The sequence below is a fragment of the Populus alba genome, chromosome 9 (assembly GCF_005239225.2).
Source record: "Populus alba chromosome 9, ASM523922v2, whole genome shotgun sequence".
NCBI classification, from domain to species: Eukaryota; Viridiplantae; Streptophyta; class Magnoliopsida; order Malpighiales; family Salicaceae; genus Populus; species Populus alba.
Window position 1 is genome coordinate 5,011,868 of NC_133292.1, and position 19,592 is coordinate 5,031,459.

At 31.5% G+C, this 19,592-nt stretch overlaps 1 protein-coding gene across 2 annotated transcripts; it reads left to right on the plus strand.

The window, feature by feature from the left end:
* The first annotated feature begins 6,319 nt into the window (after nt 1–6,319).
* LOC118035200 (villin-1) lies at nt 6,320–17,785 on the plus strand. 2 transcript variants are annotated; one of them, XM_035040718.2, is made up of 23 exons: nt 6,320–6,472; nt 6,564–6,636; nt 6,766–6,868; nt 6,981–7,049; nt 7,487–7,723; nt 8,115–8,292; nt 8,372–8,501; nt 8,891–9,056; nt 9,157–9,307; nt 9,426–9,514; nt 9,608–9,763; nt 10,358–10,426; nt 10,531–10,599; nt 10,747–10,884; nt 13,302–13,430; nt 13,965–14,112; nt 14,260–14,270; nt 14,642–14,782; nt 15,145–15,270; nt 15,694–15,756; nt 16,235–16,448; nt 16,867–17,024; nt 17,308–17,785. In XM_035040718.2, exons 2-23 carry the CDS (start codon nt 6,590–6,592, stop codon nt 17,419–17,421), a joined length of 2,706 nt encoding a protein of 901 aa, XP_034896609.1. In that variant the 5' UTR covers nt 6,320–6,472; nt 6,564–6,589; the 3' UTR covers nt 17,422–17,785. The 2 variants fall into 2 exon arrangements, with proteins under 2 accessions (XP_034896609.1, XP_034896607.1); XM_035040716.2 differs by having other exon boundaries at nt 13,965–14,270.
* The last annotated feature ends 1,807 nt before the right edge of the window (nt 17,786–19,592 follow it).

The window sequence follows — 19,592 nt, forward strand, 5'->3', positions numbered from 1 at the left end:
CAAAGTTCCAATACAAGGGTTTTTTTTTTTTTTTTTTTTTTTCCCCTGAATAACAGCCAATAAAAGAGATTATTAGGGAACTTGCTCGTATAAAAATGGGTTTTTTAGGTTATTATGGTGTTTAATCTCACTTTTATGATGTGAAAAAGGAGATAATCAAAGAACATTGATGATTGATTACAAAGTAGATGAATGGGAGAGGCTGATTATTGTAACCAAAATAAAAATGAAGAAAGGTAAAGTATGTTTTCCTTATAATTCATAAAATTTTCAATTTCAATCACAAACTTCAAAAAAATATTATCTCACAAATCTTGAGATCATTAAAAATTTATATATTATTAATTTTAAAAATTTAAAAAATTAATTAAGGTATGCACAAGTTGGTACAAACATCCATGTTAAAAAAAATATTATCTTAAACTTTTAATTTTTTATCAATATTATATCGAGCTTCATATCATTTATTCTTTATTTTTAACTTTTAATTGTTTATTCATTCCAAGATTCAAGGATATAAAAAACATGAAGAATGAGCCGGACATGATCATTAACTTCAGGGCCTATAAGATTAATTAGAGTACACACGAGCTAATTCGGACACTCATATTAATAATAACAATAATAATAAAATCCTAATTAACTTTTTTTACCGAGGCCGAGGGGTTAAATTTTTTGGAATAATATAAATAATATTTTAATATCTCTTATAATAATTTAAGTTTTTAAATTGAAATAGTTTTTTAATATAGTATTAGAATTTTATTTAACTAGGTGATTATGGATTTGAATTTTATCTTTTTTATTTTATTTAATAAAATTAAATACAAGATAATAATAGTTTTGTATGCAAGATTCAAGTCTAAAAAATTTAAACAAACTATATATTAAAATATATCACTTGAATTCTAGGCTGGAATGATTGTCTAAAAAAATATAATGAAGCCCCTCGTGCTACAATTCACCATGTTTTCTGCTCAAGTGATTATTATTATTATTATTTTATATGGTGAGGTATATTTTCGAACCGTGTGTACATCAATTAATATTATATGACTTTATGAACAAACTCATTATTAGTTTTGTCTTTAAAAAAAAGGAGTAATATTTATTTAACGTTAATTTCGAAAATCGAAAAGAAGTTAAGAAAAGGATTAAACCTTTTCCACCATCAAACCTATCTCCGGATGTTCTCGTATTTGTGACAAATACACTCTGAGCATAATAAAAAAAGAAAAGAAAAAAAGTCAATACGTTGTGTTTTAATAATTCTCATTTTCTTTCCTGAAGTTATTAGATGTATACATGGGATAAGAGTACGAGACTATTTTTGTACAGGGATCGCTGTATAACTTGAAGTGTATGGTATTTTAAATTGTCTTGGATCGGTGAGTTTTTAAAAAAACATTTAATATTTTTAATTAAATATGAATATTTAAAATTCTTTACAATGGGTAATAAATAAAATATATGTCAAAGAACCAATTCAACTCAAAAGCTTAAGTTGTTAGGTGAGGCTCCAAGAGATAATTTATATTATTTTCTAACACACCTTCTCAAAGTGAAAGCTTTTGAACTTGAAACTTGCACAGGCTTACATTACCATTGTGCTTAATTTTATTAAATAAATGGGGATGGTGAAGATTCGAATTCGTGACCGCTTGGTCATTAAAGTTCTGATACTATATCAAAGAACTAATTCAACCCAAAAGCTTAAGTTGTTAGGTGAGGCCCCAAGATATGATTTATATTATTTTCTAACAATATAAATTGTAGTTATATATATATATATATATATATATATATTTGTGTAAAATATCTACAGTTTTTCCATTTAATATAGCATATACACGACCCATGTTAATATAATACACACGTAAACATATTATTTTTATATTTAATATGTGTATATATTATTTTTAGTCTATATTCAATATTATAAATATCTAAAATCCGGATGAGTTGAGAATAAATATCCAAAAAAAATTTAACTAATTAATAAGATATAAATACTTGACTTGGATATGGGTGTAGTACCCATTCCAATTTTTTTCATGACTCGCCACCCTCCCAGGAGAAGCTCATGTTTGTACCACAAGGTCAGATTTAGAGAATATTTGAGAATCGCAATATAAATTATATTTTTTAATTTTTTAAAAAAAAAATATATTTAAAATTAATATTTTTTTGATAATTTTTAGACTGTTTCGATATAATAATATTAAAAATAATTTTTAAAAAAATAAAAATACATTATTTTAATATATTTTCGAGTGAAAAGTACTTTAAAAAACAATCATAACTTTACTCTCAAACACTCTCTTTTAAATGAATACTCCTTTTAAACTATCCAAACTCCTTTTCTAAATTTTGAAAATATCTTTCCCTCTTTTTTTATGCTAGATTTTTTTCATGTATTTTATCTATGAAGTAAAATAAAAAAAATATTGATCGTTTTTTAAAATTAACAAAACAAACAATTATTTATGAAAGTGGTTTTTTAATAAATTAATAAACTAGTTAATTTTAATTGAAAATAAATAATTATTTATTAATGGAAACTACCAAGTTAAATTAAATAAATAATCATATAAAAATACAGTAAGTAATCATCTTGTATAGGAAAAAATAAATAGCATGACTTGAGATGGTTTATTTTAAAAATGAATTAACACAGTAAAAAATAACCGGTTATTATTTTATTTACACGGTAAAATAAACAGTATAATATAAAATGATTTAGTTTTGTAACATTAATAATTATTTTTATTTATTACCTCATGTTGAAATAATAAACTAGTTATTTGTATGGTTAGCACAATCCACAAAGAATTACATTATTATTTATATATTTATACATGGGACATTAAAAGGATATTATTTTTTAATTTATAAGGCAATACTAAATAAAATTAGAAAAGTAACTTAATAAAAAAGTATAAAATATAAATATTTTATTTATAAAAAAATAAAAACTAAATAATATAACATAAACATGCAAAGTGATTTTTTTTTGTAATTGAAGTTAATTATTCATGTTTACTTCACATTAAAATGGTTTTCTTTGATTACATCAATCAGTGGCTTAAATATATGAATTTGGCATTGTAAATATGATACAATTACCGAGTCAGAGGAAATAGGACTCGACTGCACAGAGTGAACAAAATATATAGCTAGCTCCAAATTCACAATAATTTTAATTTTTTTTTTATAAATTCATCTTGTTTATTTTTTAAAATTTTTGAGTTAAAAATATGAGATAAAAAGTCATCAGAAGCAGTGAAATAAAAAATAAAATAAATGGTTATCATGGTAATGACAACTAAAATGATTAAATTTTTTTAGAAAAGATACTATTTTTATTTTTTCAAATCAAATTGTTTTTTACTAGCGGTAGGCGTTGTCTTTGTAATTTTTTATCATTTGATTTATGTTTTTTCATATAAACCCACCGAGTTGACAAAGATCTCAATGTTTTAGTCTTAATTTTTTAAAAAAATATATATTTTTTTATTTTTTTAATTCAAAATGTTTCTCATTCGTTGTACAAATTGTACATGCCTAATTTTATAATTTTTTTATATATATAAACTAATCAAGTCGAGAAGATAACATCAAAACAATTTTTACTCCATTTAAATTAAACTCGGACCAAGTCAAATATGGAGTTAAATTTTAAAATTTCACCCTATAAATCCATTTTAATAATAATATCAAAGAGCTTCCCGCTACTTATGCATGTTTTTACACGTTCAAGGAATTTTTGCTCCCATCTGCTACGTAGTTTAGTTCGGTCTAGGTTTTTTTTTTTTTTTGTCATGATTTATCTAATCTAATTTAATCCCATCCCTCTGTTTCTATGAAAAGTGCTAAACGCACCCCCCTTTTTTTTATATATGAAAAGTTCTAAATCCCATCCCCTTTTTTGTCATGATTTAATATTTCTTTACATCCTTCCACTATTTGTCCTCCCCCCCCCCCCTCTCTCTTTAGTATTTTTGTTTTTAATTTAATACAAACCTTACGCTTCACGTTTTTTTCTTTTTTTCATTTTCCATCAATTGATTCGCTAACGCCGTTAAAAATTGATACTTATCGCACACTCATAACATGATTTTTTCACTCATGTATGTTTTGGTCCCTGCAATTTTTTAAAATCTATTTTGATCCCTATATATTTCTATATAAATAAATCCTTGATTGAAAGTTTTTTGTTCATCATATTTTGTACTCATATATATATATTTTAGTCCCAGGATGACTTTTTTTTTAAAATAATTATTTACATATTAAATTATAAACTCGAACAATAATTAAAATATATCAAAGAGTAAGAGTTGATTAGATTAAAACAAAGATATTTATTTAAATTAATAAAAATAAAATAAGTTAAGAAAAATTATCATATCATATATGCAGAATGAGAATTTCTTCTATTCTTAATTTTTATTTTTTTAGGTTTTAAACAAGAAAATGAATTAAAAAAATAAAAGGGAAGAAAAGAAAATTTTGGCAATGTATAGATGATAGGGGAAATAAATATTTTTTAAATGGAACACCTATTTAAATCTACCCGATTCTTATTTTACTCGCCAACCAGTTTAAATAGTCGACTAATTTTACTGAGTTTATATCTCACATGTAGGGACTTAAAAAAATCAATTCAAGGACTGAATTGTATAAGACTTTAAAACATGATGACCAAAAAACTTGCAATTAAAGACGTATTTGCAAGAAGAGAATAGTATAGGAATCAAAATAAAACATTAAAAAAATGTAAGAAGAAAATATACACCGACAAAAAAAAATCCATGCTAGGAGCACATATTGTGTAAATTTTGAATATAAAGTTTGATTGTTGTTATGTTTCAAAAGCATATTTTAAAAAAATTGTAATTTTTATTTTATTTTTTATTAACTTTAAATTAATATATTTTTAATATTTTTGAATTGTCTTGATATGCTGATATCAAAAATAATATTTTTTTTTTAAAAAAATTATTAAGCATGCATTTTGACATAAAAAAAATATTTGAAAAAGTAACCGCAACCATAATACCAAACAAGCTCTAAAATCATCTAGTAGTTAAGAGTTCGGAATGTAAGAATCTAGTTTATGTGCTTTACTAGAGTTGCTTGTTTATGCTTCTATAGCAAACCACAAGTTTATAATAGTTTGGTAACGAGTAAAATGTCATTTATTAATCATGAAACCCACTCTTATTTGCGTCTGGAACGTGGGGTGGCATAAAGCAGTTCTTCGCTGCTTTTCTTATTCTGCAGTGAAGAGTATCACTCTCTACTGTTTCAGTCAAGCTTGATCTAGTCTAAAGCTAAATATATTAAATTGAGTCTGACCCTGTAAAATAAAAAAATTAAATGAAATTTTTAATTTTTAATTGTGTTTTATTCAAAAAAAACTAGTGTTTAACATTATTCAATGACACTACGTAGATTGGACGGAGATCGCTTGATAATGTAGCATTTATAGAATTTGATCGCAATTCCAATTTTATTCTTGATGATATTTTACCTGATGTTGTTGCGCGCTTAAGAAATCAAGAAAACTCTAGTTCTTGTCAAATGTATTTCATATGAGATGGAATTATAGATAATTTAATGAAACAATAAAAAATATTTTATATAAAATATTATCTATTTCATGATATAACAGCAATAATTAAATCTACAGTATTTAAATTAAAAACTATCAATATTAATATATATTTTTAAAATTATTTTATAATCTCAATTTGAAAAACATTTTTTTAAACAAACACATTAAACTACATTTTGTTTAACCTAATTTAAACCATATTTTTAACAAAACATATAAAAATATCAAATCAATCTCAATTAAAAATATTTTTTTATAAAATAACTTTTTTCAATTCATAATTATAAAAGCTACCACTATACCAAATACATGCTAGCCTAAAATACACCACGTATAAAAAATATGTTGTAAAAATGAAAAGATTCTAAAATATAAATATTAAAATAAAGAGTATAAGACTGCCTAAAATCATCACCCCTCTGGTCATCTATTGTTTTCCTAAACGCACGCATTTGGTGTTTAACCATCATCTCCCTAAAAAAAGAAAAAAAAGAAAACTCTTGGTTGGTCCAGGTAATCATTCTTGACTCGACTGAGCAATCAACGGCTTAAAAAATCACAAATGGGCCCATGAACGCACTAATCCAACCGTCCATGATTGAAATCAAAGGAGCGGGAACGGCATGAGGCACCGCCTTGTCCTTTTCATCTTTTACATTCCACCAGACACAGAGTGGGCCCCTCAATTAGCTGGACGATAAAGCCAAACTTGCCTGGTCGCTTTTCATTTTCCCCTCTTTCACTTCCTCCCTTACATCTTCAACAATCTTAGTTTGTTTTTACTATTCCTCACCAATCACTCACACTTTAAAGTTAAAAATAAATAAAACCTGCCGAAATTCATCAAATCTGGTGAGGCTTTTACTATGACAGTTAGATTTGATTGATGACGAACATTTATTATTATTTCTTTCTTACTTCTTTTTTTGCCTTTGGATGGCAGAAAATCAGAGAAGAGAATGAGCAGCAATGTCAAAGCAGATTGACTCTGTATTCGATGGCGCAGGAGCCAAACCGTATCCTTACTTGTGCTTGTTTTCGTACTGGATTTTGTTTCTGAAATAGACGCGGTTAATTAATGTGATGTGTTTTGAGGCTATTAATTGCTTCTTCTTCTTCCTTAACGCCACCCGTCCCGTGTTTAGTGGCTTGGAAATATGGTGTGTGGAGAAGCAGCTCCGGTTGGTTCCAGTCCCAAAATCTCTGCATGGCAAGTTTTATTCTGGGAATTCATATGTAGTTTTGAGTGTAAGTTGTTGCTTCTCACATTTCACTGTTAATATATAAATTCCTTTTTTTTTTTTTTTGTAATTTAGACAGATAATATTGAGCTTCGTTTCTTGTTTGTGCTGTGCGACAGACGGTTTTGCCAAGAAGCGGCCCGCCTCAGCACGACATACATTACTGGCTGGGAAAAGATGCAAATGAGGTCTTTTTTTTTTTAATCTTGCCTTCTTATCTTAGTTAATTAGGATTTAATCGATCTGCATTGATACGGGAACCACTAAATTTCGAATTGCCAGCTTAGATTATAAAGATCAAATGAATTATGTGAAAATATGCAACCGAATGAATGCATCAAAAAAAGCAATCAATTGAGCACAAGATCTTTAAACGAAGAAACTTTCCGAGTCAAAACATTTTGTTGACTCAATTTATTGTTGTTACCATACTGTGGCATTTGATCTAGGAGATTGATGAAAAATTGTTGAGTTAGCTGACTGCAGGCCTCGTCCATCTTAAATTATTCATAGACACTTGTCTCCCTATCTTCTCTGACTGTAATGGCTTGTAGAGCGCAAAATTTTACATTTGATAGCTTGCATTAGTAGAGCATGTTCTAAGGTTGCTTAATGGTATTTGCAGGTGGAATCGACCCTAGCATCAGACAAAGCACTAGAATTAGATTCAGCTCTAGGGTCTTGTACTGTACAGTATAGGGAAGTTCAGGGCCAAGAAACAGAGAAGTTCCTGTCATACTTTAAGCCATGTGTTATACCCATTGAAGGAGTGTTTTCTTCAGATTCTGGACAGTTAAATGGTGAATCATACAAAATTAGCTTGTTAACATGCAAAGGGGAGCATGTTGTTTCTGTGAGAGAAGTAAGTCTCGAACAACTCTATAAACTTTTGTGGAAACTGAATTAGCCATCTATGACTTCAGAGATGCTGAAGATTTGTCACTCATTTACTGTTAAAACCCTCAGTTATTTCAGATAGGTGCATATAGCTATTTTTGATGCCATTGCATGGATTCTTCTAGATGGAGCCTGAAATTGATACTTATAAAAGTGTAGCTAACATAATTTTAGTCAGCATTTGTTTACACACTTCTTTCTTTGTTGGTTAATTCAGACCAACTTTTACAAGCAGAATGATTATTGATATTGATTTTTTTTTTAAGATTTATTTATCAATAAATATGCACCTGCATATGTTCTAGTCCTGTTTGGATTTTGGTGAATATGGTTTTAAAGGTGAGCATTCTGAGCAGGTGCCTTTTTCTCGGTCATCCTTGAACCACAATGATGTATTCATACTTGACACTGCATCCAAAATTTTCCTCTTTAGTGGGTGCAACTCTAGCACTCAAGAAAGGGCTAAAGCTTTGGAGGTTGTTCAGTATATCAAGGAGAACAAGCATGGTGGAACCTGTGAAGTGGCCACTGTAGGTCAGACTCCTTTACCCCCCTCTTTCTCTTTCTATCTAAAGAAAAAAAGAATTTGCAATTAATTATTCTGGTGCTGCAGAGGATGGGAAACTTGTTGGCGATCCTGAAGTTGGTGAGTTTTGGAGTTTTTTTGGTGGATATGCTCCTATTCCTAGGGATTCACCTTGTGTTGAGAAACAATCTGATTCTCCATTCTCACAATTGTTCTGGTGAGTTTTTTCTTCATCTACAGGCATTCTCACTGTTTTGGACACATGGTCACTCTGCATATTGCCAAGTCTAGGTTGCCATTCAAGAGCTCGTCTAGTTTGGCTAGGATTAGGATTGGTAACATTCAACTATTGAAGTCATCTTGTATTTGGCCACCAAAAGGATACTGTATTGTGTTCTTACAAATGCAAATAATTATGCTTTGTCCTTAGCTTGCCTAATTTCATAGGCGATTCACTTTTTTTGGATTTTGGATGTAGTTTTGTGTGCATGTCAGTATGTGCCTGCATGCTTTGTATGTTTTTGCTGTTTCCCTAAAATTTTCCTTTCATTGAAATAACACCTCTTGCTTCTTTTTCTGAAAATACTTAAGATTCCTTATTAACAGGATAACAGCACAGGCTAAGCTGTGTCCTTGTGAAGGTAGTTCGTTGAACAAAGAAATGCTAGAGACAAACAAGTGCTATATGCTTGATTGTGGTGCTGAGATTTTTGTATGGATGGGAAGAAATACCTCAATTACAGAAAGGAAGAAATCAATTTCAGTTACCGAGGTAAAAAAATGACCACCCTTTCAAATTTTCTTCTCATGCTAGCCCATAGGGATTCTTATGAGCATTATTCTTACCTTTTTTACTGGCTACTCCTTTGCAGGATCTACTGAGAAATCAGGGAAGGTCAATGGCAACCCATTTAACTTTTCTAACTGAAGGATTAGAGACTTCCATATTTAGGTCGCATTTTAATAATTGGCCTCAAGTGGTGGAGCCAAAGTTGTATGAAGAAGGTCGTGGAAAAGTAGCAGGTTTGTTACCTGTGCAGATAAATTATAGGAAAGATTAGAAAGGGTGATAGCAGAATGGGTGGTTTTACTAATTTAGTTGCTTTAATGCTAACTATTTAGTTCACCTTTTTTTTTCCAGCAATATTTAAGCAACAGGGCTATGATGTGAAGGAACTGCCTGATGAAGAAGACTGCCAGCCATATATAAATTGCCGAGGAAAACTAAAGGTAGTTTGTCAAATGTTTTTTTTATTTTTTTGAGTTTTGATCACAGTCAAATATTATCCTAGGTTCCTGTTTGATGCAACGTTAATAATTCAGGTTTGGCGGATAAATGGTGATCAGCTGACCCTTATTCCTGATCCAGAGCAGACAAAGCTCTTCAGTGGAGATTGCTACATTGTTCAGTATACATATCCTGGCAATGGGAGGGATGAATATTTGTTTTATGCATGGCTTGGTCGTGACAGTGTACCGGTAAGTGTAAAAAATTATGATAGACTTCAAAGACAGGGATCAACCATAGGAATAATATTTTGACTGGTATCTGCACATGTTACCAAAACTGCTCACACATGATAGTGGAACTTGGGGCAAGATTTAGGTGGAAATTCTTTTGTTCTTATAAGATCATGTATGATTTACTATATATTTGTATATTTTGAAATAAAAAAGCTTTTATATTTCTAAAAGTTTTGACTGGTGGGTTGTGAGGTCGTAAGGGTAGAGTGGAAAAAGATGAGAGGAAAAGAATCAGTATTTTTGTTTTTCATTTGAAATAATCTTTCTTCAAATTAAAATTAAAAAAAAGGAAAATGAAAACTGAAGTTTTCTTTTCATTGCACATTGTTTCTACTTGAGTTACAAACAAGTCATATTTACCTGGAAACGCAAAAACATTTGGTATTGGAATTTTATGCTTGTTGTCCTTCTGAAACAGTTAATGGTTTTCCTTTTTCTTTGAACTTTCTAATTTAATGTTATAAAATCAATTTAAAGTGAAAAGACCCCCTTAAAAACTTATAATCATGGTGTCTATCAGATGCGCTAACAATCCTTTACTGTTTGCAGGATGATAGAGCGGATGCTATCTCCCACATGAATGCTATAGCAGACTCAAGCAAAAGGGATCCAGTTTTGGTTTGGTCTTTTTTCTCTCATTTATATGCATTATATTGGAAACCTTCAATCCAGTTATTCAAGAAACTGATTTACTACTGACTGAACTAATATTCTGTATTTAGGTTCAAGTTATTCAAGACAAGGAGCCACTTCTATTTTTCTCAATTTTTCAGACAGTAATTATATTCAAGGTCTGTACGTAGTAAACTTTTATGCTCTTTCTTTTTATTTTCCTTTTCTGTCATCTGTATTTTGCCCTTCATTTCCCAAGTTAATGTACTGTTAAACATGCCCGGTGCTTTTTTTTTTTTTCTTACTTTTTTTGTCATTTCCTTCAGGGAGGTTTAAGTAAACGGTACAAGAACTTGATTGCGGAGAAAGGAATTTTGGATGAAACTTATGATGAACAAAAGACTGCACTTTTTCGAGTTCAAGGGATCAGTCCAGAGAACATGCAAGCCATCCAAGTTGACCAGGTAAGTTAGCTCAGTGGAATCTACACAATTATTGTCACTCTTGCTCTCTTAGAGTTGTCTTGCAGGACATTCTTTTGCACAATAATAATCCTTGTGATTGTAATGCTACAAAATCACTGTGTAAATGCAAGTGTCAACTCTTGACACCAAAACCATGTAATTGTCTCCATCAAGGCTGTCAAAAATGTATTTTTGATATGGCACGGAAAATGCAAAATAAACTCGGATCGTAAGAACGGATCGTAAAATCATAAGGAAATTTTTTTCATATAGAGTTCAAGCACCTTAAAATGCACGGTTCAAATAAAAATTCATGTATAGTTCAAATACCTTAAGATACATGATTCAAATATAAATTCATACATAATTTAAGCAACTTTTCATTAGCTAATAATTAACAAATTTAAAACATACAATCTTTTGGTGTGGAAGCAATTCAAGAACCAACTCAAATCAATCCCATAATCAATCCAAACATTTGGGTTATGGAAGCATGCATAAAGAACTCACAAAACTAAAGCAATAAGGCTCAAATTAGTTCATCCAAATATTTTATGCCTAAATGGTATAATTGGGCATAAAATATGCACATCAGGAGTACAATATGCAGTTCTGAAGATAGGAAAGAGTATAGAAGATCTACCCAAGTGTGCCAAGCACCCTTGTCTGCTTAGGGTCATAGCCAGTTTTCCATCTTGCAAGGCCAAAATCTCCAAGCTGTGTAGATAAAATCATTTCATTAACTACCCCAAGCCGAACCTTTGACTCCAGCTATAAACTGTATTTCAAATCAATAAAACAAACTCAAAGATATCTATCATCAATGCATTTATCATACATCCCCACCACCTCCTTCTGAGTTAATATCTTAAAATAGTGCATATAAAATCTCATAATTTTGTAAAAAATAACATAGTACATACACACTTGGCCTTCTCCAGCATAGTTATGTTGAGGAACCTGAAAAAAATATCAGCTTTCCATTGACAGGACACACAAGTTTGTCCAATTTGAAATGGATTAAGGTTATGGAACATATATTACTAGTTAATTTAAGCATTGACAGGATCACATGTCACTCCACATGCAAGACTGCAACCAATGAAACACTGAGAAAAGCTATAGTGCAGTGAAGTAACAGCCAGGAGTGCTGGCAAAATTAGACATAAAATCTACCAATACCACTGTCATTGACAAACGGATAAGTTCCTTTTGTATTCACCCTAAATTAACATTTTGCAACCCTTTAGCAGTTCCAATGGCAACAGCAAGTATTTGGTGCCACTCAAGCATATTTTCAGTTTTATCTATAAAAACGATACAAGTAGTAAGTTCATGCTTAGATCAGTATGGTGAAGAAGAAAAGTCATTTGAAGAACTAATAAAGATTGAAATGAATGATTTTGGGCTTCTAGGATCATTAATGACTCACCAAATAAATGCCAATATAAGGACTTGTTGCAAATATACTCGTAAACCAAAATGTTAAGGTTCTCCTTACAGCAAAAACCCAATAGCATTAAAATGTTCTTGTGATGTGCGAAATTTAACACATATACCTCAGATTGAAATTCTGTAAATCCTTGAGTGCTTGCTTCTTTGCATACCTTTGCTGCAATTAGCTGCCCATCTTGTCGTTTATCTTTATAAACATGCCATAACCTCCTTCTCCTAGCAAGTTATCCTTCGAAAAATCATCTTTTGCCAACTGAATCTCATGGAATCCTTGATATACAGTTCAGTCCTTGCTCCACAGCCAGAACAAAGAATCGCCTTGATGGGTTTTGAGAGAAAAAAAGAGAGTGGAAGGCGTTGCTGGTGTTAGTCTGCTACTGCTAGGGTTAAGATTTGAGAATCAAAGAATGAGAGATTTGGGGAATCAAAGAATGAGAGATTTGGGGAATGGGGAAAGGGGTCAGGGGGTGGGTGGAGAGTGGAGAGTGGAGTGTCGGGCGGGGGACTCATGGGGAAAGGGTCAGCAGGTTTTTAATTTTAATATGAAATCGTGAAATCGGTTTGGTTTTACTGATTTTAACGAGTTAGACCGGTTTTGAGTGAGTTTGACCAGGTTTGACTAATCTTACTGGTTTTCGAGTTTTTAACCTGATATTACACGTTTTATATGTTTTGATCGTAAAATCGTACGAGTCACACCAATAATATTGGTCTCCATCACACCAATAATATTTTTAACACAGATATGAACAGTTGTGTGCGTATATTGATCATGCCATAAATCTTTTCAATACACAAAAGTATGCTCTGTTTTAATTCCATGGTTTTAATTCCATTATGTGGTTTGTAGGATGGAATCAATGAATAACATAATATGCCAAAACAGATAGTGTTTGTATTTGCTTCTTAAATGCTGTTGCAATTTGATTGTTAATTGATTATGAGCTGTGCAACTCATGCAGGTTTCAAATTCCTTGAACTCTTCGTATTGTTACATCTTGCAAACTGGAACATCCATCTTCACATGGATAGGGAATCTCTCTTCTACTGTAGACCATGCTCTTCTTGACAGAATGCTGGAATTGATTAATGTATGTACTCTGTTGAAGCCATCACTAGGTGGCCATATGTTAATGGTTATATGCTTATGCTTTGGGTTTGTCGACTCTTCATTGCATTTGGTTTAGCTTTTAGGGGGATAAGTGGGAAAATTTGGTGTTAATTTCTAAACGGTTTTAGATTTTACAGTAAAGTTCTTTGATTTCACGGTAAAAGTTTAGCATTTGTAATTAAATATATTAGGTTTTATTCCAAGGTTTAGTATGTTACAGTAAAAGCTGGACATTAAGTCAAGAGTAGCTTGCAAGCCTTGCATCCCAGCTAAAATGTCATGTTAGTGCTTGCTTCTCCTAAAAACACACATACATCAGAAGAAATTTTTACAAAATTTCCCTTCTGTTACACCTGCTTTCCCTTCAATTTTAAAACCAAACACATTGTAAATCTTCTCTATCCCTCTTATTTTCCCTCTGATTGATGACTGAGCTCATAGTTATTTGAATTGAATTCTCTTCTTAACTTTCCAAAAGAGTAAAGAGAATTATAATTTATCTGGTCATTTGCAGCCAACATGGCAACCTATATCAGTGCGGGAAGGGAGTGAACCTGATATTTTTTGGAATGCCCTTGGTGGAAAAACTGAGTATCCAAGGCAAAAGGAGCTAAAACAACATGTTGAAGATCCACATCTATTTACGCTTACATGCGTTGATGGTATGCAAAATACACTTTCAAATTTCATTCATTCTAGAGATGATGTGCTCTGCCTTGGTTCTGAATTATTACAGGTGTTAATTGCTGTCAAATTTTTTCTGATGGTGGGTATTGGATCTTATGCTGCTTGGTTGAATTTTGTTGCAGGCGATTTCAAGGTATAATTAAATGTGGTTTCACAGGCACATATGCAATTAGAAGTTGGTGGATCTTTATGATATATTATATAAGCTTTGTATACAATGGTTTTGAATGCCTGATTCAAGCATTGTTGTTCGTAAATTAGAAGCTTCAGATACAAATAGAAGTCACGTGGAGTCTGCCTTAGTAAATTCAAGTAGTTTGCAAATTCCCTCCACAAATTTTAAGTTCCAAGGCCAATAGCTGGGTCATGATTTTGGTACATTTTGGTGATTATAAACATGTCAACTACTTTAGCAAATTACTCCTGTATGGTACATTTAGGGGATGATTCTTATTTTTATCTGTCACTGCAAAAATTGTGTTAAGCACGTTCCCTTTATTTCAGGTGAAAGAGATATACAACTTTGCACAGGATGATTTAACCACTGAAGATGTGTTAATACTTGACTGCCACGAGGAAATACATGTCTGGATTGGAAGCCATTCAAACATCAAATCAAAGCAGCAAGCCATCTTGCTTGGCATGGTAACTTATTTGTTTTAACTTGTTTCAAGTTATTTTCTTGGACACAAGTATCTTTATTTAACAGTATGAGTTGCTCATTTTCTGAATCACTTTATGAAACATGGACCTTAACACTTCCATTCAACTATTCGAATGATGTGCGAGAAAATCTGATGGTTCATAAGGCATGAATTGTTTTAAGGTTCCAGTTATTGTTTAATGGTCTCATTTGTGATGGCTTTTTATATACCACTTATAGTCCAATACATGACATTGATTCAAGTGCATTGATTAGCTAAGAATATACTTGAGGTTCTTCAGTTTTCACCTCTATCTGCATCTGTGTGTGTATTTCTTCTCATAGTTTCACTTGAAACTAGCAGAAATTCCTTCAGGCAGACCCGCTGGTTGAAGGACTATCTTCCGAGACTCCTATTTATGTCATTACAGAGGGGCGGGAGCCACTTTTCTTCACTCGCTTCTTTGAGTGGGATTCATCAAAGGCAAATGTAAGTGGATCTAAATGTGGCATATGTTGCAGATGACAACTAAATGCGTGGATAATTCCTGATGTTCTAGCAAATACAATTTTCCTAACATTAATGGTGTTATATGGGAAGTATCATAACTCGAAAATGGTAGTATAAATTGTCTTCTGCAGTTAAGGTGATGCATTTGTGTATTGGGGGAGTGGTGGGGATTCAATAAATCACTGTCAAAACTGCAGCCAATAAACATTCTCCATAAACAAAGAAACATACACCCCCAGTTTCTTCCCAGTCTTTTTTTTTATTACTTTATGACTAGACATGCTCACATTTTGAAGTACATGGTGAACTTCAAGGAAACTAGAAGATAGCGATGAAATTTCCTTGTGATGTATTCATAATGAACTTTAGTTAACGATTTTAACATGGTTGTGGACCTTGTAGATGCATGGAAACTCCTTTGAACGAAGGCTTGCTATTCTAAAAGGAAAGAAGCAAAATCTTGAAGTAAGTGTGGTATCTTACTTTGCAATACTTGTCTTGTGCATTTGGATGGGTGCATTTCCTGGCTCTGAAAGCTCTAGTAAAATGCTGAAGTAGCCAAAGAATGTCACTGGCCCAAATATTCCTTTATCAGTATTACCAATGAGCATTGCTCAATAATTTTTCAGTGGAATGTATAGCCTAAGAATTTCAATGTGGATTGATATGGCATGCATTTAACTGATTCTTGCTTGAGGCTCAATCCGGCCATACTGTTTTATCCCAATGTAATCTCATTCCATCTCATGTGGCATGCATTATTATTAGCTTGAGATGATGAAGGCAATGTTGATGATGTTGTGGAAAAAGATGGTGAAGTTTTTAACCTTGCATTTATAGATATCAGATTTGTTTTTGCACATTAGGTTCTGGACAACATTTGGCCTCTTTGATTGTGATATAAGGTTGAATTTATTCATGCTTCATTTTATTTGTTGTGCAGGTTCATACAAGTAAATCATGGAAAGCATCCTCCAAGGAGACAACTCCAGATAGTTTGAGAAGCAAGTCTGTAAGTTCAAATGGGAGAAATAGTACATCTCCAGTATCCAGTGCTTCAGTCACGCACTTTAATTCTCCAACCAACTACCAAATCTCCACCCCAGCTCCAACAGCAAGAAAGCTCTTTCCTGGGTCCCCCTTTCATGACAGTGCTGGTAATAAAGAATCATTCAATTTGTTAATATGGAATGCAGCGAACAAAATTTTTAGCCCCCCCCCCCCCCCCCTGATGTTATGTAATAACAGTGAAACCTTGGCATGCACAATTGTAGTCATTGGAACAAATAACTATCAATATAGGATAATTGCTAATTGAATGCATATCAGATTGAATAGATTATGCCACCAAATGTTTATGACAGAATGGAAATTTGACATGATTAACATACAAAATTTTGTGGATTTTGACCTGTTCATCCTATTGCATGACCTGTTGGAAGAATGACGAACTAAAGTATGAATGAAACAAGGAGAAGGATACAATCCTGCTGGATGCTGGCTTTTTACTCTTGCAAACTTGATGACATGTTCTGATTGAAATTTTTATTAAAACTTCATTGTTGGTCATTTCAGGTTCTCCAAAAGCAGAGGCAGAATCCCCTTCTCAGGCTGCAGTTTTAGCTCAGGTTGATGGCAATGATGCTAGTGAGAACTCAGTGATCTATCCTTATGAGCGATTGAAAGTGAATTCAAGTGATCCAGTAACGGACATAGATGTAACCAAAAGAGAGGTAGCCATTTTGTTTTCATCTAAACCTTCTCCATTTATCGTTTCAGCACACCATTTGACTATAAAACTAGCTGCTACAATTTTAATTCATTTCAGGGACACTTTGGCTATATTGAGAATGCCGTGTAAAAATTTTGAAGAATTTTTTTTTCAATGATAATGCCAAATTAAGATTTTGAGTGGCTGTTTTTTAGGATTTGATTCTGCTGTGTTTGCCATTGCATTGCTGTGGTGCAATTGAATATCAGTTCTATTCAGCAGCTAATTTGATTTTCTGAATTTAGGTATACTTATGCGATGATGAGTTTCGAGAGAAGTTTGGAATGCGGAGAAAAGCATTTTATGAGCTTCCAAAATGGAGACAGAACAAGCTGAAGATATCTCTTCATCTTTTTTAAGGGAGATCAGAGGTACAGAAATATCATCTTTCCATCTTAGAAAGGTGAAATCTTTTCTTCTTACTAGCAGGTTTTGGACATTGATGGGGCATCTAGGGTTTCTTGAATCTGCTATATTGACTACTATCCATCTTCAGAGCATAATCATTATGCATGGAGAAATGTTATATATTAAAAAGATCCTCCAAGGTACCTGTTCTAAGTCATGTTTTCTTTTCTTGTCGTTGAAACCGATTTTTAGTTAGTTGCTTGAATCAACTTGCTGAAGTAGAGCTGGCATAAAGTGCCTTGGTCAACAATTCTAATCGACGTGTCTTCTTATGAAATAATTATTAGTAATGTACTAGATGATCGATGTTTGATATCTTGCGGGACAGCAAATTTTTTTAGTATAAAAAACACTACAAAGGTTATGAAGAACTTTTTGATAATGCTATTAATCTCAACTTGGAGGTTTAAATTAAATAATATAAAAATTGTATTAATATGATTTAATGATGATTTGATAGGTTTAAAGATAATTTATTTATCCAATAAAAAAATAGTTTCTTTTAAAAAAATCAAAATAATTGTTTAAAAAAAATCCAAATTTCGTGGCATAGCTTCCTAAACTTGCGATTTAGTTCATGAATGTTATTAAGTTTAATTTTTAATTTTTATTTAATTATATAATAATGATAATAAATTGCACATTTGAACCTTTACAGCAAAGCCCAGGCTCATCCACCAAGTCATCTATTCCTCTTCTTTTTAAAAAAAAGTTATGCATGCACTTACCTTCTAGCCACCAAAGAGACGGTTGAGGGCTGGGGTGTTTTGGTATGAAAATTCATTTTACTTATTTTGATCTCAAAAAACATAATAAACATTCTTAGCATCTAAATGAATTGTTCTCCTGAGTCAAAATTTCTTTAAATAGCTTTAAAAACACAATTAAATTAGAAAAAATTCTCTCGACCCTGGTTTGTATTTTCAAGTTAGTTGATGGTTTAAAAACTTCTTCGTGGAACTATTCAAACTTGTTGATATTATAATTAATTTTTTCATCATCAAAATATGGTAAATCAATAGCTTTCTAGCTTCTTCACTATAATTTCACCATAATCAGGTAAGTTTTTCACTTCTCTAAAACTTTAGGGATCGAAAATAAATAAAATGAATTTTTGAATTAAAAAATAAAATTATAAACTACGTTGATAAAAAAGAAAAAAAAAATAGGTGGACTAAAAATACTTTCTAGTGCATATTTGAGATTCGCCATGAGATCTCTCTTTGTTTAACACTACAATCCTTTTAGTTGAATTTGTCTTTCTTGAATAATTTTTTAACAAATTAATCATCAAATTGGTTATAAAAGGCTTCAATAAAAAGAAGTTTGTGGACTAAAGTTGGAAAAAAAAAAATAATTAGATTGCTATAGTGAAATGTCTAAATATTTTGATATATATATTGTAATTTTTAGTATACATATGTAAATAAATTAAACTATCACATAATATCAGACCTGATGTTTATGATTTTTGTTTTTTTGTTTTTAATCACATAAAAAAATGGGTATGTTTTAATAGAATATTTTAATATGGATATATCATGTAACAGTAATAGAATATTTTTTTAATAGAAACAATAATTTAGTTAAAAAAAACTCGTGTTTATTAAAATATATGAGATATATTAATAAGAAAAATTATTTTAATGAAAAAAAATCAAAACAACCGGATTCTTCGATGGTTTAATAACAATACCTAGATAATAAAATTTTAATATTGCCAAATGGTTGATGTAAGGCGTAGCCGGCTGAAACTCTCAAGACTGATCGAGGGGTTGTTGGTTGACTAACTATAATTTATAAATACTTCTGCTCATCAAGTTCATGATTGTTTTCTAATGGATAATTGGATTAGGGCACGAGGACAGGACTAACCGATGCCTGCCTCGAGAGCGAGCAGGCAAAGCAATCACTTGAGCGCTAAGCTCGGAATAATATTCTTGTCACGAACGCATCATGGAGCAATTACTTGAGGGCTAAGCTGAGCAATATGTGAATAAACTGCAATTCTTGCATTTCCATTGCTTTTTACCAGTGCAGCAAGCTTGATCTTTACAAGAAGCAAGGATCATGACGCCCCGACTTGTAAATCAAACGTTCAGACCTTGAGAACTATTCGCAG

Bases quoted from the DNA above. Each gene is read 5' to 3' on its own strand.
- LOC118035200 (XM_035040716.2), top strand. From the start codon at position 6,590: ATGTCAAAGCAGATTGACTCTGTATTCGATGGCGCAGGAGCCAAACC. The intron at 6,637-6,765 runs GTATCCTTACTT...TCCCGTGTTTAG, and splicing joins GATGGCGCAGGAGCCAAACC to TGGCTTGGAAATATGGTGTG. The intron at 10,600-10,746 runs GTCTGTACGTAG...CATTTCCTTCAG, and splicing joins AGACAGTAATTATATTCAAG to GGAGGTTTAAGTAAACGGTA.